Raw genomic sequence first — 26,495 nt, forward strand, 5'->3', positions numbered from 1 at the left:
AAAAGATTCAAATATGATGTAAATTGGGGCACCTGCGTGGCTTAGTCAATTAAGCATCTGACTTTTGATCTCAGGATGTGAGTTCAAGCCCCACGTTGGGCTCTCTGCTGGGCGTGAAGCCTACTTAAAAAAAAAAAAAAAAGATGTAGGGGCTCCTGAGTGGCTCAGTCGGTTAAGCGTCTGACTTCGGCTAAGATCATCATCTCGGCTAAGATCATCATCTCACGGCTTGTGAGCCTGCTTTGGGCTCTCAGCTGTCAGCAGGGGGGGCCCACTTGGGATCCTCTGTCGTTCTCTCTCTCTGCCCCTCCTCCGTCCTTTTTCTGTCTCAAAAATAAATAAAACTTGAAAACAAAGATGTAAATTGTTTACTCAACTAGCTAAGCTTACAATTAATATGGTTTATCTGATATACTTTTAACTCATTATTTTATCGCCCTATTTAACTTGAAATTGGGCTCTGTCTAATGTATTTTAAAATATAATTCTTACCTACTTTCTTCTTAAGACTCATGATTAACACTTTTGAGACCTCACAAACTATAAACAGACTGTAGTTTTTGCATGTTACAAAAGTAGTATGCATTCATGTTTATGTGAATGAACCTTCTTATAATCAAAGATTAGTGCATGGAAAAGCTGTTTTAGATATGTAGCTAAGTGAAATTTAATATCATCTTCATACTGGAGGGCATGGGACCAAGCACACAAAAGATGGGCATTTTTCCTCTGTGACATGAGAAGAAATGGTAAAAGGGAGTCAAATACAAAGGAATTTTTAGAAGTACACAGGAAGAAATTTGAGGGATATTGTTTTTAGTTTATCCTTGAAGAAAGAAGCTGGATCTTAAATGAAAAGACTTGAAAGTGAAAACATAAAATTTTGTCTTAGATAGACTTTTGAGGTGTCTAAGTAGGATCAAAGTTGCCAATAATGCAAGTTGAGATGGAGATGCTTCTAGGATTTTACACTCTATTTCCTTGTTTTGTTTTTATTTGTTTTGAGAAAGAAAGAGAATCTTAAACAGGCTCCACCTCCAAGTGCAGACCCAGACATGGGGCTTGATCTCACATACGGTGAGATCGAGACCTGAGCTGAAATCAGAAAGAGTCGGATCAGACGCTTAACCGACTAAGCCACCCCGGCACCCCTATATTTCCTTCTTAATTATGTGCATGTGTTGTTCCCGTTTTTGTAAATCACTTTTAAAACCTCAATTTCTAAAGCTATCATTCGTAATTGAGTTTTTCCAGTGCGCTACTTTTCTTTTTTGTACTCTTGTATTACTTCCCTGTTGATGTAGTGTTTAACTGCTGTGTGTGGATTTGCTGTGTTCTTTTGTCATTTTAAGAATACTGAATTAAGAAAAATAAGATTGTTTCAGTCTTCACCTCCTTCCTCAAAGACCTCTCTACTTTTCTCAAATGTTTACCTAGTATGATACTATGGACCTAAGAGTTTAATATCATAGCATCTAATCTTTCTTCAGAAGGATCCTGGATACACCTTTTGCTTTGTTACAAAGCAAACTAGAACTGACTTAGAGATTTTCTGGACAAAGATCTGAGTAAGGGAAGTAGAATTATAGTATTTATAGTACCCGAGACTAGGCCCTTAATAAATCTATGTTAAATAAAGCAGCTTTGAGAAAATCTGGTGTGAAATAATTTAAATTAAAGGAATGTTGATAGAATGGCACATTTAAAATGCAAGGGCTGGGGAAAATTTGCGTCCTCTAATGTCAGGTCAGTAACATAGTGTCATTACATTTATGTGTGTTCTTAAGTTTGTTAGTTTTTTCACCAAAAAACCAGAGAAATGTTTTAAGTAAATTTTATTTTGCTTTTTCTAATTTGTTAAATTCCCAGCAAAGATAAAAATAGTCTGTTGTTCTTGTGTTGTGATTTAAGGACGCTGTTGCTTTTTAATGATGTTAATTTTTAACTTACTAGCATATTAATACATATTGATAATATGATAATAACTGTATTTTGCTTTCATTTTGTCATATCCAAAAAAAATCATAACACAGAGTTCTTTATCTGGGTAGCTAGTAGTACCTCAATCTGTCAAATGCTAGGTTTCTCTAAAAATACTAACTTAAGAGTATAAATATGTGCTTGAATTAACTAGTTAATGTTTTTAAAATGCCATTTTGATGGAGACAGAAAACTACAACTTAGTTTATTATGAATTAGTTTTTGTACATTTCTCAAGTCTCTATAATTTCAGAAAAATATTGATATTAAGTTGGAAGTTAAAAATAGTGTATTCTGGCTTTAATTTAAAATAAATTTCAGCTACTCATATTTGTGATTCTTATAAAACTTTGAGTTGTATTGAATTTAATTTGAAAATATGGGGAGAAATGTAATATTTACTGTTCTTAGAATTTTGAGTATTAATTTTCAGAATCAGCTCTATTGAAGGTTTATAAATATATGACAAGGCTTGAAAGAAGATAATAATAACTATGTAGCTGCCAGTCTAATTTATTAGTTGACTTATATGAAAATTTTTTCCGTGAAAAAAATGAAAGCCAGCTACTCACATTCTGGTCTACAGGGTTTAAACTTACTGCAGTTACTTAAGAATAGAAATGAAAACCTGGTGAGAAGCCAAAATTAGAGAATAATTTAAAACTTGCTTTGTTTAGAAATTAATTATAGATGACTTTTCTGAGAAATTGTTTTTATTTTCTCAATATGTGAAAGCCTATACATAAGGTATTACATAAGAACATTTAACACATTAATTTTGAAAGCTTCCAGGTAATTGATATTTTTGTATACTTAATTCTTCATTAATCCCTTGTACATAGAACCATGAATAGACTGACCCAACTGGAAAGATTGGATTTGGGAAGTAATGAATTCACAGAAGTGGTAAGTTCACACCAGTCTCTATCCATAAGTCTTATATTTGAGAACATGTGAAAATTAATGTATTTATTTCTTTGTATTTTTTTGGTTTATTTGTTTATTTTTGAGAAAGAGAGAGAGAGAGGAAGAGAGAGAATCTCATGCAGGCTCCATGCTGTCAATGCAGAGCCTGACATGGGGCTCAATCCCATGAAACATGAGATTATGACCTGAGCCAAAATCAAGAGTCAGACATTTAACCAACTGAGCCAGCCACCCAGGTGCCCCTTTTTTTGAAAATTTTTAAATGTTTATTCTTGAGAGAGAGAGAGAGAGAGAGAAACAGACAGAGTACGCGTGGGGAGGGGCAGAGAGAGAGGGAGACACAGACTCTGAAGCAAGTTCCAGACAGCTTTGTGAGCTGTCAGCACAGAGCCCGATGTGGGGATTGAACCCCTGAACAGTGAGATCATGACTTGAGCCGAAGTCAGACGCTTAACTGACTGAGCCACTGAGATGCCCCTATTTCTTTGCGTTTTTAAGTATAAAATAGGGTAAAGATATACACATATTTTTAAGAGAAAAGATATGAAAATTCTTAACAGGGAAGAGTAACCAAACAGATAGAAGTAGCTGATAGTAGTGAGAATAAAACGTGAAAAAAAAAAAGGGAAACCCATGGAAAAGATAACTAAAAGTTTTTAGGCACACTAAGTAGACAATGTGAGAGATTATAAGGAAAAAACAAAGTTATATCAGCCTAGAATATATCAGAAAAAATATTTCTGCCCCTCCCTCTTCTTGCCCTCTGTCTCTCAAAAATTAATAAACATTAAAAAATCTTTAAAAAAAAAGTATTTCTAAGTCAAAATTAACTCCTTAAGGGTATTGGTCAGAAATTTATTCAATGATAAAATATTTTTCTATAATTTTACTGAATAGCTAAAGGAAAAACATTGAGTGAAACAATTTTTGAGTTTGCAATTAGACTTCTGAATTGTTTTTGCTTTGTATGCAAAATGTGCTATGATACAGAATCAGAAAGGAAAGGGGTATGTAAGTAGATTTTTGTCGTTAGTGACTTCTCCAAAAGAACTCAGAAAATAAGCTAGATATTTTTTTGGAAAGGAATTCGTGGATCTAAATATCATTAAAATTTTTACATTATGTTTGTTTCTTTCTTAAAATTATGGTTGATTTCAAATGAGTCTTTTTTTAATTCTAGTATAATTAACATGGAACGTTAACATTAGTTTTAGATGTATCATATAGTGTGATTCAGCAACTCTGTACATTGCTCAGTGCTCATTAAGAGCACTCATAATCCCTTTCACCTGTTTCACCCATCTGCACATCCACTTCCATCAGTTCTCTATAGTTGAGATTCTGATTCTGGATTTGTCTCTTTTTTTCTTTGCTCATTTGATTTGTTTCTTAAATTCCACATGTAAGTGAAGTCATGTGGTATTTGTCTTTGTCTGACAGACTTATTTTGCTTAGCATTATGCTCTAGAGCTATTCATGTTGTTGCAGATAGCAAGATCTCATTCTTTTTTACGTCTGAATCATGTTCCATTGTATCTGTATACACATTTTCTTTATCCGTTCGTCTATCGATGGACACTTGGGTTGTTCCATATTTTGGCTATTGTAAATAATGCTGTCATAAACATAGGGGTACATGTATCTTTTCGAATTAGTGTTCTTGTATTCTTTGAGTAAATACCCAGTGGTGAAATTGCTGAATCATAGTTTTAATTTGTTAAGGTATCTGCATACTTTAAGGTTTTCCACGATGGCTCTACCACTTTGCATTCCCACCAGCAGTATAAGAGGGTTCCTTTTTTTCCACATCCTCACCAAAACTTGTTTCTTGTCTTGTTGATTTTAGCCATTCTGACAGGTGTGAGGTGATATTTTTTTGTGGGTTTTGATTTATATTTCCCTGATGATGAGTGGCATTGAGCGTCTTTTCATGTGTCTTGTCAAATGATAATCTTAAAAACAAGAATTTCTCAATATTGTCAGCTTCATGATTACCCTATAGGTTATTGTATTATACATTTGTTCACCTATTAGTTAACTTTCAATGTCAGTGGGAGAGCATGGTTGTTTTGGATACTTCATTTATTTTCTGAAATATTCTTTCATATTCTTTATTTTAATTGAAGATGGCTTATGATGGGTTTTATTGTGTGTTGGTAGAAGTTTTTACTCCTTTTGAGAAAAATACATATACTATGCTTCCTAACTTATTAAACTTAACATTTTTATATGTATTAATCTATTTCCACATTAACTATTCGAAAAATCTTCATTATTGTTAATTCTGTGAATCAACAACTTTCCAATTCATTAATTTTTGTACATTTTGATCTCCAGCATTATACATTTTTTTAAAACTTACCCTTAGAATGGTAACAGATAAAGCACAGAAGAATATTTCTTTTTATCCAAGTTACACTTAGAATTCTTACCTGTATTTTTATGTTAGCAGTGAATCTGAACAACATGACTTTTACATATTAATTGTGTTATTATGTTGATTAGATATGATGGTACTCTCTGCCATCACAGTGTTAAAGACTCAACACAGGTTTGTGTGGTGACAGAAATACCTTTGAAGAATGCATTCAACAGAGCCTGCAAGGGCAAAATGCCCAAGATCAAGTTTTGTCTCAATACCAAGAAGGCCCACTGCAACCCTCTCATTAATTTTTTGGTTGTTAACCACATACTACAAACAATATTTCACTTTGTAATTGCTGGAAGTTCAAAATAACAGAATATGTGTGCCATGTGATTATGCCTTGGTTTACTTACCTTTCCTTTTTTATTGGACATTTAAGATTTTTTTTTTCTTTATTTTCCTCTCTCTTAGTCATCAGGGAGTATCTTTGTGGTTTTCATAAAAGGCTAAATCTTTTTACAGATAATAATTAAGAGTATCTTTTTATCATACTCTTAAAAGCAATGGGTCTTATTTTTATTTCTTTATTAATTTTATAAAAAGCCTGTTGTGTAATCAAAAGCTTAAATGAGTTTTATGCATTCTACTCTTCTGGAATGCCTATCTTTGAGTTCTTTTTTAGTAATATCACTGTAATAACTGTTATGTAGTGGAAAGTCTCGAATCTTGGCTTTGCTTCCCACCCCCCAGTTATTTATTTAATGTTTTAAAGTAGAAGTCATCATTAGAAGTTCCCTAGAGCTTCTTTTGCCAAATAAAAACTTTCAAGTAAAGTATTGAACCTCTTCGCCCCCTTCTTATCCAAACAGCCTGAAGTACTTGAGCAACTAAGTGGATTGAAAGAATTTTGGATGGATGGTAATAGACTGACTTTTATCCCAGGGGTATGTATATCAAACTTTAAATGGATTCTCTTATTGCTATCTGTCCTTTGCAGTTTTATGAATTGTACATTTTCAGATTACTATTAAATGGAACTAAATTACTTTTTTTTTTTTTTTTACTATTAATACATCCTTGATTAAAATCAGAAACTTCCCACAGTAAACTTTTATAATATAATCGCTTTTTAATATCCTGGACTGTATCCTTCTCTGTGGTTGCAATTGAGTTTATATCCTAATTCGTTTTGTCCAGAGAATTTTTAAGTAGGGTGTTTTCCACATAGTTTGTGTCTTATCAGCTGACGTTTTGCTTATTCCCATACCTGAAGAACATGAGATTGCCTGTATGTCCTATCGCCCTAGTCAGTGGTGACAGCTGAGTTCCCAAAGAAAAGTATAAGCCCATTGTCACTCTGCTAGGCTCTTAGCAGGAGCTCTTAGCTTTATTACTGAATACATTACTTACGGCATTTTTTAAAAATTTGTTCATTTATTTTGAGAGACAGAGAGAGCGTGTGAGCAGAGGAGGAACAGAGAGAAAGGGAGAGAGAAAATCCCAAGGAGGCTCTGCGCTGTCAGCACAGAGCCAGCCATGGGTCTCAATCTCACAGACCGTAGAGATCATGACCTGAGCTGAAATCAAGAGTCAGATGTTTAACTGACTGAGCCACCCAGGCACCCCTACTCATGGCATTTGCTAAAAAATTGAATCTTTTCTCTCATATAAATGTGTAGTAATGAATTATAATTTGGTATTGAGTTTATTACCTAAACTTGGCATAAATAAGCTTAATAGAGTCATTAGATTTCCCATTTTTTACTTCTAGTTTATTGGTAGTTTGAAACAGCTCACATATTTGGATGTTTCTAAGAATAATATTGAAATGATTGAAGAAGGAATTTCAGCATGTGAAAACCTTCAGGACCTCCTGTTATCAAGCAATTCACTTCAACAACTGCCTGAGACTATTGGTTTGTATTGCTTTCTAATTCATATAATTAGTTTTTACTAATGTGAACTTTCAGAAATTCCCTTTTTGTCATTGCTTGACTCACAGTTTTCATATATCAAATATCATTTGTGATGAGCTAGTTTTTATTTTTTTTTTAGGTTTATTTATTTATTTAGTTTTTTGAAAGAGATAGAGCTCATGTGGGAGGGGCAGGAAGAGAATCCCAAAAAGGCTCCATACTATCAGCGCAGAGCCGGATGTGGGGCTCAAAACTCACAAAATGTGAGATCATGACCTGAGCCAAAATCAAGAGTCACACGCTCAACCAACTGTGAGCCACCCAGGGACCCTCGTTGTGAGCTAATTTTCTTATACTGCCAGTCACGAATCTTATATGAATTTTTTCTTCATGTGATCACTTACACATTTTACTTCTTAGTTGACATTTACTGCATTTTTCTTTACAGAAATGTCATTTTTATCACTCTAATAAAATTTAAATTCTTTAAAAAGCGGTTAAGTTATCGAAACTTTGTTTAACTTCTAATCATAGCCGTCATCTAGTAACTTTTTTTTAGTGTTCCTTCATTTTAGGCTCACAGATGAAAAAACAAACCAGTTTAGCAAATCCTATGAGAGCCTACCTATGTGTAGTTGCTTGTAGTCTGATGATGCTTCAAGGAAATAGAATTAGTTTAAAGAACCAAAAACGTAAACCTTGCCATCTTCATGATGTTTAAACATAGGAACCAAAAAATATTTATACATATTTATCAGGTTATGTAGTTGTTTTGGCTCATGTTACATTTTGCAAATTCTGCTATGATTTATTCGCCACTTTTAATTCCACACTCGATTTTTATTGTTTTAGTATTTAGAGTACATATTGTTTTAGTATTTAGAGTACATAGAATTATGTACACTTACTATTTCCTTTTTGTTTGTACTCACTTGTGCCATGCCATTGTTTTAAGGAGCAGGGCTACAACTGTGAACAAACAGACAGAAGTCCCCACACTTATGAAGCTTACATTTTAGCGGGAGTAAAATAAATACACACTAATGTTAAAAGGTGATATATAGGTGAAAATTGAAAATATAGGGTAAGGGAGTACAGAGTTATGAGATGAGGAGTGAGGAGATGAGATTAGGTTGATTTCTTTTTTAGATAAGTTGACTAAGAAAATTCTACATGATTCCTGTCAAATGTAATACATACTCACATTAACTGTTGATTGACTTGCTTCTAGTTCCAGCTGGAAAATTGAATATTATTTCTTCCCTCAAATAGGTTCATTGAAGAATGTAACAACTCTAAAAATAGATGAAAATCAGTTAATGTATCTGCCAGACTCTATAGGAGGGTAAGATTTTTCTGAATCACTAGAAGACTTGGCTTTCATTCAGCTTTATATATTTATGTTTATATGTATATCATGTATATGTTTCATTCAGCCATATATATTTTCAGATAAATGCAAAAGTAGCATCTAAGGGAGATTCCATAAGCATTTAAATAAGTAATTGGTTACAGGTTGGATAGATTTAAAGCAAAGATAGACCTATTTTAATAAGTTTAGTGGAGATAGAGTTTTGCTAGATTTGTTAAAGTCAAGTTCAAATGTTTTATATATTCTAAAGTTTTGGATTATATATAGGAAACTTTTAAAAAATAATGTATGTCATTTATTTTAACTAAAGGTTAGTATCAATAGAAGAACTGGATTGTAGCTTCAATGAAGTTGAAGCTTTGCCTTCATCTGTTGGACAGCTTACTAATATAAGAACCTTTGCTGCAGATCATAATTACTTACAACAGTTACCCCCAGAGGTACAATATTTTAAATTTGCCTTGAATTTTTTTTCATATTATTTATTATGGCTATCCAGTGGGTTTTTTCTGTTTTCTTTCAGAAATAATTATGTAAGTTATTTAATTTCTGAATAATAATTAGCTATACTGTTTTACAGAGATAGCAACTTTTCTTTATATGTGAAAATTAATAAATAAAAATATGATTCCTTTTATAAATGAGAAAAATGTTGGAAAATTGTATTTTACCTATGTCTGTTAAGCAGTAGGCCAGAATTTTGATCCCCAATTTTATGTTTCTCTTTCAGATTGGAAGCTGGAAAAATATAACTGTGCTATTTCTCCATTCCAATAAACTTGAGACACTTCCAGAGGAAATGGGTGATATGCAAAAATTAAAAGTCATCAATTTAAGTGACAATAGGTTTGTAATGCTGTTGGTTTATAGAAGGCACTGAATGGATGAAATTAAAGTTTCATTATATCATAGAAAATCAAATGCATATTTTTCTTTTCAACTTCTTTTTGGTTTTTAAATAGAATTTTCATTTGAAAGAATGACCTAATTTTACCTGTGGTTTTATCCTGTGGTTATTTGTTGCAGTCCATTTTGTGTCAACTTCAGCCATATAACTTGCAAGTTTAGCTCTACATCTTTCCTTATAGTCACCTTTTAAAAAATTTTTGTTTTTAATGTTTATTTTTGAGAGAGAGAGAGAGAGCGTGAGCAGGGTAGGGGCAGAGAGAGGGAGACACAGAATCCAAAACAGCCCCAGGCTCTGAGCTGTCAGCACAGAGCCTGATTGGGGCTTGAACCCACAAACTGTGAAACCATGACCTGAGCCAAAGTTGGACACTCAACCGACTGAGCCACCTAGGCGCCCCTCTTATCGTCACCTTTTTTATCCCTAAAGTCAGATCTTCACCTTAATACTGCTGCTGAATGGCACAGCTTTTAATCTGATCTGCTTCCTGTGCTTTTCTGAGCAGAGATGTGATTAGGCACCTATTCACATAGCTCAGGAAACACAGTCAAGGTGCAGAGTAAATAGATCACTAGAGCTGCTAAATTGGAATAATTTTTAAGTTAAGAACAGATTGTCTGTAATTTTTCTTGAAGTAAAGGTCCTAAAAATGATAAAAGAATGGTTGTAGAGGGGTTTTACATTTTGCTTTCATAGTATCTTATGAAGCATTCAAAACAACACTGTGAAATAGTACGATACATACTGTCATTTCATGAGAAAAAAATTAAAACTTGAATTTAAGATGACTCACTTAGCTTGTAAAGTAGAACTTTAATATAAGCCCAGTTTTCTGACTAATTAGCATATTCAGACTGTTCCATTTTATTTAAGAATAGCCACTGCTTTTTAAAAAAAAAAAAAAATCAGGGGCGCCTGGGTGGCTCAGTCGTTTAAGCATCCGACTTCGGCTCAGGTCATGATCTCACGGTCCGTGAGTTCGAGCCCCGCGTCAGGCTCTGTGCTGCCAGCTCAGAGCCTGGAGCCTGCTTCAGATTCTGTGTCTCCCTCTCTCTCTGACCCTCCCCCATTCATGCTCTGTCTCTTTCTGTCTCAAAAATAAATAAACATTAAAAAAAAATTTTAAAAAAAATCATTCCTGATTTCTGCCTATACTTTGTACCCCAAAGCTAGAGCTATAGATAGGTTCCAGCAAATTGCCTTGGAAGATAGGCATAGCAGAGCAGATAGGCATAATAAGATAGAAGGTTTAAATAGATATTCTGTTTTAAATAGGGTGCTATTTTAATTTGGCATTTTAATGAGTTCTTCATATTACTTTGTTTTTTACTCATTACAGTGTTTAAATAGTCTTTGGAATATGAAAATTTTGGCTCATAATGAAACCCAGAACAGTGCTTTTTTTTTTTTTTTTTTTTTTTATTAATTAACTACCTATAAGGCTTCCTATAATAATTTGTTCTTTTAAATATAAATAAAATATCCAGAGCAATTTTATGAGACATTGCCTAATGTGTTCTTGTCTTTACATTAAAGTAGGGATAGTTAACATTTTTTTCTTAGCAGATAATTTTTTTGAGATTATTAAATTATTCATTTTTCCCCTAGCTGAATTGAAGAATTATATTTTTAAATGAATTCTTATAAAATAATATTTTGTCTTATAACTTATGTCAAAGACCTATATTGGCTTCTCTACTAAATTAAATATTTTTCTGCTTTCATATTCAATAATATAAAATTGTTTAGAAGACCATTAGATTTTGCTCTTATATTTTAACATTTCTTATTTTACTTTTGTTTGTATTTTTTGTATTCACAGATTAAAGAATTTGCCATTTAGCTTTACAAAACTTCAGCAGTTGACTGCTATGTGGCTCTCAGATAATCAGGTAGGCATTCTGAGTTTGTATGTTACTGCAATTCCAATTGTGTTATATGATTATGCATAATAATTTATGTAGGCTCATTTAAGAGCAGTTATACTCTGGTACACATTTTAAAATGTATGTAAGGAAAAATGAAAATATTTAGGTACAGATAATTTATGTGCAATTTGTGTAGATTGAAAACAGTGAATCCTGTTGGACTGTCTAATTTCTCCTGAATCTGTAAAAAGATAAATTAAGAAATCAGACTCAATACTCTCACTTTTTGAAAGTTTTATAGTGATCCTCTTGAGTATACGTGTAGAGATTTGATAATGAAGTTTCACACACCTTAAAGAAGTGTTTCTAAGGAATTAAAAGTTATTTCCTGGACTTGGATAGGTAAACATTTTTTGAAGGCTTACAATAGTCCATGAACTGCTCTGGGAACTTGAGATACATTGATGAAGCAAATAGAATATTCTTATATTCTCATTGAGCTTACATTTTCAAGGGAGATAGAAACAAGTAATTATGTAATAGTATGTCAGAGCTACAAAGAAAAACAGAACCTGAGACGTTAGAAAAGTAGCAGGGCAAGAGTAAACATCCTATTTTAAATAGGATAAATTCCTCTCTGAGGAAGAGGACCAGTAGAGCAGACAGGCACATGAAATTAGGAGTGAACTATACATAGACTGGGACAGTGAGTTGGTAGAAGAGGTGCATTTAAATAATTTTAAGAGTGCAAGTCTTAATATTCGAATGAGCTTGGTGTAACTGAGGAATAGATAAAGCACTCAGGGCTGGAATAAAGTGAGTAAGGAAGAGAATTGACTAAGATTAGATCAGATAGGAAAACTGGCACTATAGATCACATATGACCTTGTAGGCCATGCTAATGAATTGGGGTTTTACTCTGACTTAGATAGAAATCTGCTGAAGTATTTCATGCTAGGGAATGGCAAGATGTGATGTACATTTTTAAAAGATTATTTTGACACTTATGTGAGAAACAGTCTGTGGGTGCTTAGGGTGAGAGTGGAATATCCTATATTGCAAGGAGAAAGTTCAATAAAGAGGCTTTTATAGTAGTTTAGAAGGAGGTATTGCTGGGCTTCAATTATTGAGTGGAGACGATGAAAAGGAATGTAGGAACATCAGGCCAGTAGTTGACTGTCAAGTATACTGGCTGGAGATAAAATATGGGAGTCAACATTGTACAAAAGGAGGATTTAACACCATGGAAGTGCATGAAATTACTAGGGAGAGAGGATGGAGAAGAAAAGGTCAAAGATTGAGCTCAGGAATGAGAGGGGCCCCAAAAGGAGAATAAGAAGGACCAGCCATTCAGGAGGGTGTGTTATCTAGAGAGCCATCTGAAGGAAGATCAACTGCGACAGATTGTTGCTGGTGGGTCCCGTAGATGAGGACTTGTAATTGACCACGAGGTTTGTCAAGTCAGAAGTAGTTACTGACCTTGAGAAGAGTATATAGTTTTAGCAGAATAGTGGGGATGAAATACTAATTTAAGTGTATATAATGCATGGGAGGCAGGAAGGTCATGACTGTGGATTTACCCTAGTACTGTGGCTCAGTTCCCATTTGGACAGTTGATGGATGTATCTCTCTGTATTTGCCTTGGTTTTAGAATTAAATGTTAGTATTTTATCCTTGCAAATTGTAGCTATAATTCACCTGTGAAAAACATTGGAAAAATGTATTTTGCGTTTAATTTGAAATGTCTTAGGATTCGCAGTGTAGATTGTTAGAAACGTTGTACTTTAAATGATAAGAAATCTCCTGTATAATGTCACCAAAATAATAGATTGTAGGTCCTAAACAAAATAAGGGTTAACTTACTATCTGTAAGTATGAGGAAATCTTTTTTCCTTATCTATTCTCAGCTATGTCTTACTGTTTTGTTTTGTTTTGTTTTGTTTTAGCAAGGCAGAGTACCCTTTTAATAAATTAATGCTTAGCATTTGACTTTGAGCAATACCTTATAATAATCTATCTGTATATTTTCCCAAGGTTTGGATACATGAGTCTCATAAGATATTCTTAAGTTCCATAGTTTAATTTGCTCAGGAGACTGTGTTATACCCTTCTTTTGGATTATATTAACAACTCTTACATGTTACTAGAGTAAAGAAACCCACTTGGCTATATTTCAAGATTCTGCAAACTTCTTAACCAAGACCTCTTTTCTTACCTCTCATTACTGAACTAAAAGCCTTAAATTGTCAATCCATGCTTCAGAATCAGATTGTAGTATTTACTTGTTCTACAAGTTAGGGTAGGAAATACTAAAATGATGATACCTTTGCTTCTATTACAGCTTAAACACAGTGATTACTTCATCATCATTAAATGTGTCAGTTCATGTACATGTAGAACTCCTATTTCTATTCCCTCTTAATTGAGTATTTAATGTGAAATGTTATGAAATTTTGCATCTGGATTCACAGAACATTGCTGGGGTCTGGCTTATGCCAGTTAGTTATTACAGTATAAATGAGACATGGCTCCTGGTCTTAAGGACTCTTGAGACTTTTTTAGTATAATAGCGCTATTTTAGGTAATGAATACCAGCAAGGTATGTTAGACAACTCATTTTAGTGAAATTATCTGGTATCTAAGACAGTTTTTCATATTTACAATGTTCTCTCATTATCTTCTCCTTGTTCCCCGTCTGTTAATTACTTATAAAAAATAAAAATTGTAGTGATGAGGGGTTTTGTGTTTTTCTCAAAGTTTGACAGAATAGTAAAGTAATAAATCATGAAGCATCCTGTGTAAGCCATATTACCTCCCTTACAATATGAAGTAGTCATTTTGCTGTGGAAGTACAAATTATAGGGGAGAAGGTATGTAAAAGTAGTCTGATTATGAATTATCAGAATAAATTGCTCTTGAATATTTCACTGACCATGTAGCACCTGCAGAACATGGAATAACATGGTTTTTCATGAGTCTTTGAAGTCTTAAACAGAACAGTTGATTTGTTTCCTCGTTCATTTCGTCAGTTTCATTCAAGAACAGTTTATTGAACACTGTTTTGTGCCAGGCAGACTAAGCGGGATACATAAGGCTATTAAGAAGGTCATTGTAATACAATGTGATAAAAGACTTGGTAGGACTGGGCTTCAGGTTCAAAAAAGAGTTTAACTTGGGGGTGTAAAGGCAGGTTTTCCAGAGGAGGAGATTCCTGCAATGACTAATTCTCAAAATAATCATAGGATTTAAACAAAGAAAGGGGAAGAATATTCTGGTTAGAAGGAATATTATAAACCTGAGCACTTTTTGATGAAGAAGTCTAGTGTACTAGGTAACTGTACAAGTGGTTCATTGTGACTAGAACATAACCTTTGAGATGGAAGAGTAGCAAATGAGGCCAAAGAGATAAACAGGTCATGGAAGATCTTATATTTCAAGAGGAACTTGCTTTGTATTTCAAGAATGGTAAATAGATGTTTTTTTTTTTAATCTTGCATGTTAACTCTGATAAATTATGAGTGACTTCTGAAAGACTGTTTTAAGGATTTGAAAGTCTTATTCAGGCTCTGTGGAAAATTGCCGTGATTAGGGTGTCTCTGTAATTTATTGTCCATGTTATCGAAAAGGGGCTTTACAATAATTGTGTCAAAACTGCATGTGTAAAATGTGAATGTCCCAGGCAAACTGGGTGTTTGGTCGTCATAGTCCTAATCAATTATTCATATATGCCGTCAGTTTAAGAGGAAGAAGTGATCCTGTGATACATGTCAACCCTACTGTAGTTGATGGTGAACCATTATAACATATGAACAAGCAAGTAGTAAGAGCAGATTGATATTTTGGAATGTTTTTTGGGCTGCGTTGTGAAAGGTGGATTTAACTAGGAATGGTGGTGCCAAGTGTGAAGGCAGGAGAGACTGGTTGGAGGGCATTTCTATTGCCATACTCAAGGCAATAGAAAATGTTGGCTTGAAGTAAGATAATGACAGTAGGGCCAAAGAAGAGCTGGTATATTTAGGGCATAACTTAAAAGGTCACATCAATGGAGTATGTGAAAAATGCATGTGTGTGAGAAGAAAGGCAGTAAAAGCAAAGATGAGCTTCAGAGATGTGGCTGAAGTGACAAGATGGAAATCGATAAAATTACCAAGATGAGGAACTGCAACAGAAAGAAAAATGTTTATGGGAGGATATTAAGTTCCAGTCAGGCATGTTTATTTTTTGGATAGGCACGTTGAGGACAGTTCTAGTGGCCATGATTCTCCGCCCCCCTTCTTCCCCCTGCCGCCTCGACTGTTTTAGACTGTCGTTTCTCTGCTGTTGGCTTCCCCATTCTTTTAATTTCTAACCTCCTGGGATTTCTCAGAATTGCTCCTGAAGGCATGATTTCCTTTTCCCCAGGATCATTATAGATTTTGTTTGTTTCTTTAAAAAAAATTTTTAGGGGCACCTGGGTGGTTCTGTCGGTTAAGCATATGACTTTGGCTCAGGTCATGATCTCACGGTTTGTGAGTTTGAGCCCCGCATCGGGCTCTGTGCTGACAGCTCAGAGCCTGGAGCCTGCTTCTGATTCTGTGTCTCCCTCTCTGTCTGTCCACTCCCCTGGCTCACACTCTGTCTCTCTCTTCCTCAAAAATAAAATAAACATTTAAAAAAATAATAAATATTTTTAATGTTTATTTTATTTTTGAGAGTGAGAAACACAGACCATAAGTGCGGGACTCTTTTTATCCACATAGAATAAATTCTATGAATTTATTTATTTAAATGTTCAGGATGGATGAATCCCAAGCAATACTAACATTTAAGTGGCAGATGGATTAATAAGCTTAGAGTGGCCATAGAGGTAGAAGAAAAACTGTATGATAGTGGATTCAAGTTAAGGATGAAGCAGATAGCTTAAGGGAAGAAGCTGTAAGGGGATAAATGCTATTGAGGTGTCAATTCAAATGAAGTCTGGAAAATATGCAAGTTGGGTATAACATGCCAACTTATTTTGACTATAGCTAATGTAATTTTAGAGGTGTACATCAAAAACCTGATTGACACAATTTAAAGAATAAGTAAATGAGAAAATTGCACCACACAATAGTTGATTAAGCTTTTAAAAAGGTTGGATAAGAAAGGAGAGGGGTGGAACATAAAGAAATTGGTAGCTAGAGGCACATAAGAAGGAATTCTTTAAGCATTTTTGTAGGTTGTTGTGAGGAGACTGTGGAGAATTAGACTAAGGATATGAGAAGAAGTTGGATAACTGGTGTGTAACCGACAGAATTTAAAACTGTGGCAGGGATTCTTGTCCTTTTGAAAGCAGCTTGGTCTGAAGTTTGAGAGGCAGAGCTAATGTATATGTTGAAATTCTTAGAATGTAGCAGGTTCCAAGCAGATTTTACATCCTATTTTTGTTCTTTAAAAAAAAATCTTTGAGAAAATAGTATCTTCAGAATATAATTTAGGAAACATAGAAGGATTTTTAGGCACCATTGAGAATCCCTGTTGAAGTTGGTTACCACAGATCTGTACTTACATTAATTTGCTCATTGGGTAATACAGAGAAAGCACACGGTTGGAACGATTCTGGGTTGCAGCTTTGCCAATCCAGGTGTAAAGAGAAAGACAATGCAACAAGGTGGTCCTCGTAATTGGCACAAAAGTATTTATAATGAGGTCTGATGAGGTACAAAAAGAAAGCAAATAAAAGAAAGAATTTTGGTGATCAAGTTGAAAGTTCAAGGGAGTGTCAATTTTGGTGAGCTTGACTAGCAAATATTGTGGAAACAGTGGAGAGAGAGCAGACGTGTTGTCTCTGTTACCATCCTCTACTGCTTGTCCTTGTGCTTGACCGCTCCTCTGTTTCCTTTTCAGGAATTTTTCTTCTGCCAGTCTTAGATATTGGTGCCCCATATGGTACTCAAGGCTCATCTTGAGTTTCTTTCCATATACTTAACTCTTGGAAAGATGCAATTACTATCTATATGCTGTTATTCCTAACAGTATCCTCAGCTATCAGTTCTCTTTACTGTACACTCATTTTCTACTTAACATTGCCACCCAGATGTCTCAAATTCAACCAGTCTAAAAGTGAACGTGCTATCCTCTGCTCCCAATCTTTTTCTTTTCCTGGGTTCCCTAGATTAGTAAAAAGTACTTGCTAGAGACAGACTTGGGAGTATAACTCTTAACTACTGTTAATCACCGAAGTCTATTTAGTCTTAACTCTTATATATCTCAGGTGTTTTTCTGCTTTGCTTTATCCCTGCTTTCACTTCCCTTAAATATAATCATCTTAAATATAGTGTATCATCTCCAGTACAGTAGGCACCAGTGTCATATGTCTGGTCCAAATTGAGATGTGCTCTAAGTGTAAAATATATTCTGGATTTTGTATATTTCATATAAACAAAGAAAATAAAATATCACATTAACAATTTTTGATCATATAACAGAATTCTATTTGGAACATAGAAGGTATGTTAAATTTAATGTATTATCAAAATTTAACTTATTTTTGCTTTTTAGAAACATGTGGCTGCTAAAAATTTGTAAATTATCTATGGTTCTCATCTTCATCTTACTCTTGTTGACTTGGACTACTGAGATATGTAATAGATCTCTGCCTCCAGTGTTGCCACCACCTCCAATCTCAAACCACCCTAATTTCATTCTGAACCACACTGCAACTCAAGTGATCCTATTATCTGGTTCCAGCACTAACCAGGAGATCAGTGGATATTAGGAAAGGATGTAGAATGGCAGAGGCAGAGTTCAGAATGGTAGAGGCAGAATTTAATGACCCTCAAAAGAACAGGTATTTATACTTGAATAGAGAAGAGTGATGATCTCACAGCATTTGTGAGCTCTAAATTTACCTATCTCCTGACGTAGGGTTTATGATCTTTGAGAGAATAACCCTATTTTTGAGAAGAGTACAGGGAAGTACTGTCCTAGGGAAGGAATAGATCTGCCATATCTGTTATCTGAGGAGGTCAAGGAAAGTTTTCAGTGAAGATGTTTGAGATGCAGGGCAATTTGTTTATTGTGGAACAAGTTGAGGGCCATGGAGGAAATGTTTGAATGGGAGTAAGATCACAGGATACATTAGCTAGCTGCAAGGTTTTCACAAGAGTCAGTCTAAAGAATTAATTGATAGGTTGGCACGTGAGGGAGAGATTGGGTAGTTTCCTGCCTGTCTGGAGTCAGTCAGGGCATGGATTGTTAGGATTTTAGGTTAATAGACTGGCCAAAGTTATTAGTTATATTAAGAATAAATTGAAAACACTTCATAACCAATTAGGAGAGAAGTTTTAAAAAATGTCCCAAAAAATGGTTTATAGTTCCACCATTAAGTAAATTTGTGGTATCATTAATGGAGATAGGAGACATGGGAGAAGAGAGAACCAGGTTACAACTTAATGTTTGTTATAAGTACTATTTTTTCAGCTAGAATTAACTGTGGGTAACTATACTAAACCTTCTAAACCATTTCTATAAAAGCCTCTTCCCAAAGGGGGAAAGATAATGTAAAGGAGGCACAATAACATAAAATCCAAAAGCTTGTTTTATAGCTTTATTAAATCACTGTGATAAGTAATTACTGGACTGTGGATACACTTAGTATATGAGATCTTTTTAAATTGTATTGACAATCAGTGATAATTGCAATTCAGTGTGAGTTTTGTTTTATACTAAAACTAAATGATATTTTGTAGATTTTTATAAGGTTTCAAATCATTGCTTAAAGTGTTACTATGTATATATAAGCTTGTTTTTGTAATCTACACATTGATACTTTATAGAAAAGAATGGTGAGTACTTATTCAGAGGAATTGCTGGATATGTATTTGCTTTAGGATTATTAAAAGTTAAACATTTATTTTCTTTCCCTAGTCCAAACCCCTGATACCTCTTCAAAAAGAGACTGATTCAGAGACCCAGAAAATGGTGCTTACTAACTACATGTTCCCTCAGCAGCCAAGGACTGAGGATGGTAGGAGTTTAAAAATCTCTTTTCTTTTGGGGCACCTGGGTGGCTCAGTCTACTGAACGCCTGACTGTTGATTTCGGCTCAGGTCATGATCCCGGGGTTGTGGGGTTGAGCTCCAGGTTGGGCTTTGTGCTGAGGCTGGAATCTGCTTGGGGGGGGGGGGGGGGGTCTCGGTGTCTCACTCTCTCTCTCTCTCTGTCCCTCCCTCCCTCCTCCTCCCTTCCCCCCCCCCCCGCCCCCCCAGCCCTCTCCCTCTGCTTCTCTCCCTAGCTCACGTAGTCTCTCTGAAAATGAGAAAATAAGTATGTCAGGGCTATAGGTAGTTGAATTTGGAGGTACATGTAGACCATATGCTTCCTTAAATGATTTCTTGAAATTAAACAGTCAACTTCATTTGTTATAGATCTCTCTATTCTTTGCTAAATGTCAGGAATGCATGTTAAATGTAATTAGGACTGTTGAACCAGGAACTGTTTCGTTCACTTGTTTTGTTGTAGACTAAATACTATCTTTGGATCTACATACCAGATAAGGATAATATGTAGAATTCTACATAAAGTGTTGTTTCTAAGTTCTTAGGTTTTGCCTGGAAAGGGGAACATACCCTTTTCTATTGACCATACATGTTTTTCAACAGTTTTAGTATGAAAGCCTTTTAGACTAAGGAGCAGATTGGTTCCAATACATGTTGTTTTGGGGTGGTGGTAGAGTTCAGAGCTGATGGCCAAGAAAGAATTCTTAAAGACATCTTTGGTGCAAAAAGGTGATTTTATTAAAGCATGGAGACAGGACCCATGGACAGAAAAGCTGCACTGGGGTTGTGAGGAGTGACTGATTATATACCCTCAGGTTGGTGGGGGTTAGGGACAGTGGCAGTCTCTAAGGAATTTTGGAAACAAGGTTTGAGGACTTCTAGGGGCTAGGTGTTAGGAAAACGTCATTTATATTTAGTAAAACCTTAGTCATAAGACCCTTCAAATGTGTATCAGGGACCATATGCTTGGAGTATTATTGCCAATGTATACTTGGGGACTGAAGATAAAGGAGGTTTGCAAAGGAATTTTCAAGTGTTTAAGGAGACTCACAGGATCTCAGGGGTCAGGATAATGTTAGGCCAGGATTCCCTTTTGCCCCTAGCAAAGTGTCATCATTGAGGCAGTTGAGCTCGTAGATGAAGGTCAGTCTGCCTGTTTCATGGACTTGTCAGTGGGCTGTAGGTATTAAGGGAATTTAATTTTTCATTTGCCTTAGTTTTCCCACATCACCATGGCAAGCACTTAAACCCCTTTCCTTTGTTCTTGAGCACCTAGGAGTGTCTAAGAAATATCACCCATATACCTGGGGATGGGGAGGGGTGCTAGCTTTGGCACCCCTTTGTAAAGCAAACTTGTACAAAGCAAACTTTGCACTCAGTTTGCCTTCTGGTCCCTCAGCATGTGTGTAAAGTATATATTATGTTACATTTACTAATATAACTTTTATGGGGCACCTGGGTGGCTCGGTCAGTTAAGTGTCCAACTTTGGCTCAGGTCATGATCTCACGGTTCATGGGTTCGAGCCCCGCACCAGGCTCTGCTTTGGATTCTGTGTCTCCCTCTCACTCTGCTCCTCCCTCACGCTCTGTCTCTCTCTGTCTCAAAAATAAATAAACATTAAAAAAATTTTTTTAAAGAATATTTTTATATGTATATTTTTCTGACAGCAGTGAAAATATTTATGTCTCAAAGTTATTTAGAAATTAACTCTTAATACATAAAAACACTGAAGAAAAAATCTAAATTGATCATTAATTTTAATTTATAAATATACCAGAGGCAAGTTAAATAAATTCTGGAGCTTCAGTTTCCTTACCTTGAAATAATGATAATAGTATCAGTTTTGCAGGGTTTTTGTACAGATGAGAAGCACTGAATGTAAAGTGCTTAGTTAGCACTATGGCAGAATCACATTGGTTATTATTCTTACATTGTTTTGGCAGGTTTAGCAAACAGTTATGAAATACTTAAATAGATTAAAAAGTAAAATCATTCAATTTCCATTATTAAGTGATAAATAATTGGAGAACTCATTTATCTATGTTCATTATTTCTTGTTCTTTGCAGGAAGGAATAAAAGACTTGCTTTGATAAGTTATTTCATGGGAATATTAAATGAGGTTTATTTGGGTAAAGCAAAACTATTTAGCTTTTGAATTGAATTAAAAGTTAAGACTTGTGAGATGTTAGATGTGAATAGTTTACTTCATTGGAAATCTATAATGCTTAGAGAATAGGTTTGTAAGCACAAGCTCTCTTCCATATATTTAAATCAACCCCTAATTTCCATATTTAGCAATATAATTTGGAAACATGTATCCATAATAAAATAATAGCATATTTAATTTTAGGCATTCGATGTTGAAGTATTATTTTATGCAAGTACTCTATATGTACATTAGAAGTTAATGAGTTCGGGGGCACCTGGATGTCTCAGTCGGTTCAAGTGTCTGATTTCAGCTCTGGTCATGATCTCATGGTTCATGGGTTTGAGCCCACATTGGGCTCTGTGGCTGACAGCTCAGAGCTTGGAGTCTGCTTCAGATTCTGTGTCCCCCTCTCTCTCTGCCCCTCCCCTGCTCACGCTCTGTCTTTCTCAAAAATAAATAAATGTTTAAAAAAAATTCTTTTTTTTTTTTAAGAAGTTCAAGGACACCTGGCTGGCTTAATCAGTAGAGCATGCAACTCTTGATCTCAGGGTTGTGAATTTAGGCTCCACATTGGGCATAGAGATTACCAAAAAAAGTAAAAAAAAAAAAAAAAAAAAAAAAAAAAAAAAAATTAAAAAATTCAAAATAGATATACCACTAACTCTGGCTTATGCCCGATTTTGCATTGTGGGGAATTATAGTGAATGTTTGGATACATCATTAGGTGTTTTTTTCTTCGTTTGCCATAGTCACTGGAATTCATGTCTCAATTTCCAATTTTATCTCTGAAGTTGATTTCTGGATATTAGAAATTAGTAAGAGTGAGTATCGCTATAAATAGTATTACTGCCAGCCAGACATAATATATTCTAATAGTTGTTCTTTTATGTGGGAAGATAGAATGTTAATACTTAAAATATTTGTGAGGAAAAGGAAGAATAAATTCTTAGTGTAAGAAGAGACGTTAATGTCCTTCCTGTTGATGGGGCAGCAAATTATTTAAGTAAAGGACAGTTTAATAAATATAGGCTTCATAGACCATAGGTTTCTGTGATAGCTGCTTGATGCTGCCTGTTTAGTGCAAAAAACAGTCACAGACAATATGTAAACAAATGAGCATAGGTGTGTTCTAATAAGATTTTATTTATGGATAGAGAAATTTAGATTTCATGTAATTTTCATGTATTATGAAAAATTTTTTTATGTTTTGGGTTTTTTTCCCCCCAGTATTTAAAAATTTTTAAACTATGGTTAGGTTGTAGACTATACAAAAACAGAAAGTAGGCCAGATTTAATAGCTTTCTGTCCCTGGGGGCACCTGGGTGGCTCAGTCGATTAAGCGACTTCAGCTCAGGTCATGATCTCATGGTCCATGAGTTTAAGCCCCGCATCGAGCTCTGTGCTGTCAATTCAGAGCCTGGAGCTTGCTTTAGATTCTGTCTCCCTCTCTCTCTGCCCCTCCCCCACTCACACTCTGTCTCTATCAAAAAATGAATAAATGGTTAAAAAAAAAAAAAAAGCTTAATAGCTTTCTGTCCCTGTCTTAAACGATAGGAACAACACATTGGGAAAATTTGTTTTTATTCTCATTTGCTACTTTTACTTTAGAAAAATTATAAAAACTGGTAATTATTAAAAATCAAATACAGATATTATTCTGAAGGAAGATTCTCAACAAAATTATTTTTTCCTTTGTGAAGAAACCAAGTCTGTAAAGGACATATTTAATCTTTGATATTATTATATTCATGTGATATTAGTGCTTTCCCTCTTTGCTTTTGTCACTGCCATATAGAGACCTGAGAATGTTTTATTTTGCTTTCATTTTAACGCACACTCAAATAACCAAACATGATTCCAACAATGAATAAAACTACTCAACAGCTTATATCTTTTTATTTGAATAATGAAGTATTAAATACATAATGTATGATATTGTTGAAGACCCCCTTCCAGGAACAACCAGATAAATATCTTTTGTCATAACACTTTTTGTTCCAGTCAGAGTGATTGACACACTGTGGCCCATTGGCCATGTCTGGCCTGCTACCTGTTTTTGTGTGGCCCACAAGGTAAGAATAGTTTTTACAGGTGACTCTTTGCATCAGTTTGATGATAGCCAGCACCAGTTAAGCAAAATGTTACTCCTAACAGCGAGACCTTCAGTCTTCTCATTGGTAGAACTATAATACAATAATGGTACTCAGTTATTAGTACATATATCTTAAATTTGTCAGAAATCTTGTGGAAATTTGATTTCTGTCCTAAGCACCTACCATAGTGTCTTCACATTGGTCTCTGGGCTCACAAAGTAACCATGTTTATTATCTGACCACTTAACAGAAGTTTGGTGACTGCTGCTTAGAACTGTTCTAATCATGGGTGTACTCATGCTTTGATTTCTCTTACTGTCTTCTGTTTTCATGATTCAGATTTACCTGGCCTTCTATCATTTCTGTCATTTCATTTTATCCTCTTACTGTTTCTTTTTAAAAGAGGTCATAGTTCAGTTAAGAAATTTATTTCTGATACAAAGAGTAGAAGTAGCAAAATAAAATCTTGCCACTTTGAATTTTTGACTTGAGAGATGTGTTTTAGAATGGAAGGGTCTTAAAAGGATAGGTCTGAGATACACTTAGAATGTTTAAGTTCTCGTAGAGTTTACGTGTTTCTTAAAGTATTTCCATATAGCACTGTAACATACTGCACTTACAATACCAAATCAGAAACTACATTGACATGGCCAGCTGGGTGGATTTCTTTTCAAATGCAGTAAAAGCTTTTTCCTTTATGACTTTGCCTCAAAGAAATAAACAAGTCAGAAAACACAGTGTTCTTGACTTGGAGTTTTATATACTTTAAGAGGAATAGATGCTTTGTTCACATTTAATTCATTCAATTTTTTTAATGTTTATTTATTTTTGAGAGAGACAGAGACAGAATGTGAGTGGGTTAGGGGCAGAGAGAGAGGGAGAAACAGAATCCCAGGCAAGCTCCAGGCTCTGAACTGTCAGCACAGAGCCCCATGTGGGACTCCAACTCACGAGCTGTGAGATCATGACCTGAGCTGAAGTCGGACGCTCAACCGACTGAGCCACCCAGGTGCCCCAAATTCATTCAATTTTTATTGAACACCTGTGTTAGATCTAAGCAGTGTGTTAAATCTGAATATTTAAAAAGAAAAATCCATGCTTTCAAGAAGCTCGTGTTCTGGGGCACCTGGCTGGCTCAGTTGGTAGAGCACACAACTCTTGATCTCAGGGTTGTGAGTTCAAGCTCCATAATGGGTGTACAGATTACTTAAAAATAAAATCTTAAAAAAAAAAAAAAAAGAAGCTCATGTTGTAGAGGGGGATAATGATGGGTGAATTTGAAAGAGAAGGCCTGGTATTTTGGGCCTACTTAGAGGAATCATTGTTGAATGGGAAGTATGCATCCATATAACAGTTTGTAGCTGGGGGAAGCAGGTTGTTGCAGGTGTGGGGGCATTTATCAGTTTGAGGCTTTTGATTGCTTTTCTGTACTCACTGATCTCAAAGAAAAAAATTGCCTCTAGAGGTTGAGGGAAGGACCTTTGAGGTAAGTGACTTATAGTGGGAGAAAAGACCAACTAGAAATAAATAGGATTCCTGGGCGGCGCTGAAGATGGAGCAAAGATGAGGGGATACCATAAGTATGTAATGGTTCTAAACAACAAGGTGATGTCACTCTTCTCCGGTAGAAGTCAGCAGTCCAAAACAAAGAAGGTGATTGAAGTAACACATTATGGGTTTTGTTGAATAGGTATTACCTAAGGAAAAGGGGCAAGAAATGTGAGTGGTTAAAATAATATATCATGAAATCTAAGCTGGATAGAAAAGAAAGTAAAACCTAGAGTGATTTTGCAGGGAGAATAAGAAATGAGAATAAGGAACTCAAAGTTTACGAACAATAATAGGGAAGTGAATGATTTGAAAGGACAAGTGTGTAGTGGTTAAGGAGGAGGAAGAGTTACAGAAGCCTAGGTCTTGAGTGTGACCATGGTTAGGAATCACATTGGTGAAATGCAGGTGGATATTGGAATGAGGAAATTGAGGAACTGTGAAATTGTAGTGTTGAAGTGGGGGGGGGGGGTGGTCTTCACACATTGTTATCATTCAGGATATTGGCAGGTTTTAAGTGGAGAGAAAGACTGTAGGCAAACACTAGAATCTTCCATGAATATGCCAGGGTGATCAGTCTTAGTGGCTAAAATACAGAGTCTAAAATACAGAGAAAGTGATAGTATCACCTGATACCCTGAATCTCAAAAGATGTGAGATTTATACTAAAGGGTAGAAAGTGTAAGTGACCAGAAGTTGGCAAGAATGAAAGGCATGGTGAAAGTTACTTATCTTAAGGTTCTGAAAAAGTTCTAGCCTAAGATTACTTTGGCATGATGTAAAAACAGTTAAGGGATTTCTGGCCTAGGCTGGTGATTAAAATTACTGCCTGGAAGTAGGTTGTTGCAGACTGCTTGGGTTGGCTTACCTTCCCAAGTCTACAACAGAAATCTATAGATATTCCTAGGAATTTGAATCACATTCCACAAACAAACAAAAACTAACTTTCTGATTCATTAGCTGTTGAGCAATGCCACAAAGTAATTAAAGAAAAAATTCTCGAACCAGGTAATGAAAACAAGGAAAAGCTGAAGACAAAAACTCGATTCCAATTGTTCATATTTGGTTTTGTGGTATTTAGTTTGGATATGAAATTAAAGTATGGTAAGAAGCCCAAAATAAGGACTAAAAATTAACAGTGTTTATGCTACTTTTGCATAAGTGTTCAAAGTGACCACATATGGGTATTCCAGGAATTTCATTTTTTTCTGTTCGCTAATTTTAGGTGCTTTTAATTCCTTTTGAGTAGGTATAGTCATTTTCTTTTAATTGGCAGAAAACAATTTGTGATTTGATCTTGTATTGCACAAACTTCTGTATGGTGATATATAATAGACAAATGGATTAATT

The 26,495-nt window shown here is 35.0% G+C and overlaps 1 protein-coding gene across 11 annotated transcripts in view; it reads left to right on the plus strand.

The window, feature by feature from the left end:
• Window positions 1-26,495, plus strand: part of ERBIN (erbb2 interacting protein) — a 127,732-nt gene that overhangs the window by 69,897 nt on the left and 31,340 nt on the right. For all 11 annotated transcript variants that reach the window (XM_053223418.1, XM_027040879.2, XM_027040888.2 and 8 more), the window contains 8 exons: window positions 2,823-2,886; window positions 6,142-6,216; window positions 7,044-7,188; window positions 8,461-8,533; window positions 8,871-9,000; window positions 9,291-9,406; window positions 11,290-11,359; window positions 19,223-19,322. In XM_053223418.1, coding sequence (XP_053079393.1) covers window positions 2,823-2,886; window positions 6,142-6,216; window positions 7,044-7,188; window positions 8,461-8,533; window positions 8,871-9,000; window positions 9,291-9,406; window positions 11,290-11,359; window positions 19,223-19,322 — 773 coding nt within the window. The remainder of the gene's footprint in view (window positions 1-2,822; window positions 2,887-6,141; window positions 6,217-7,043; window positions 7,189-8,460; window positions 8,534-8,870; window positions 9,001-9,290; window positions 9,407-11,289; window positions 11,360-19,222; window positions 19,323-26,495) is intronic.

The sequence above is a fragment of the Acinonyx jubatus genome, chromosome A1, assembly GCF_027475565.1.
Source record: "Acinonyx jubatus isolate Ajub_Pintada_27869175 chromosome A1, VMU_Ajub_asm_v1.0, whole genome shotgun sequence".
NCBI classification, from domain to species: Eukaryota; Metazoa; Chordata; class Mammalia; order Carnivora; family Felidae; genus Acinonyx; species Acinonyx jubatus.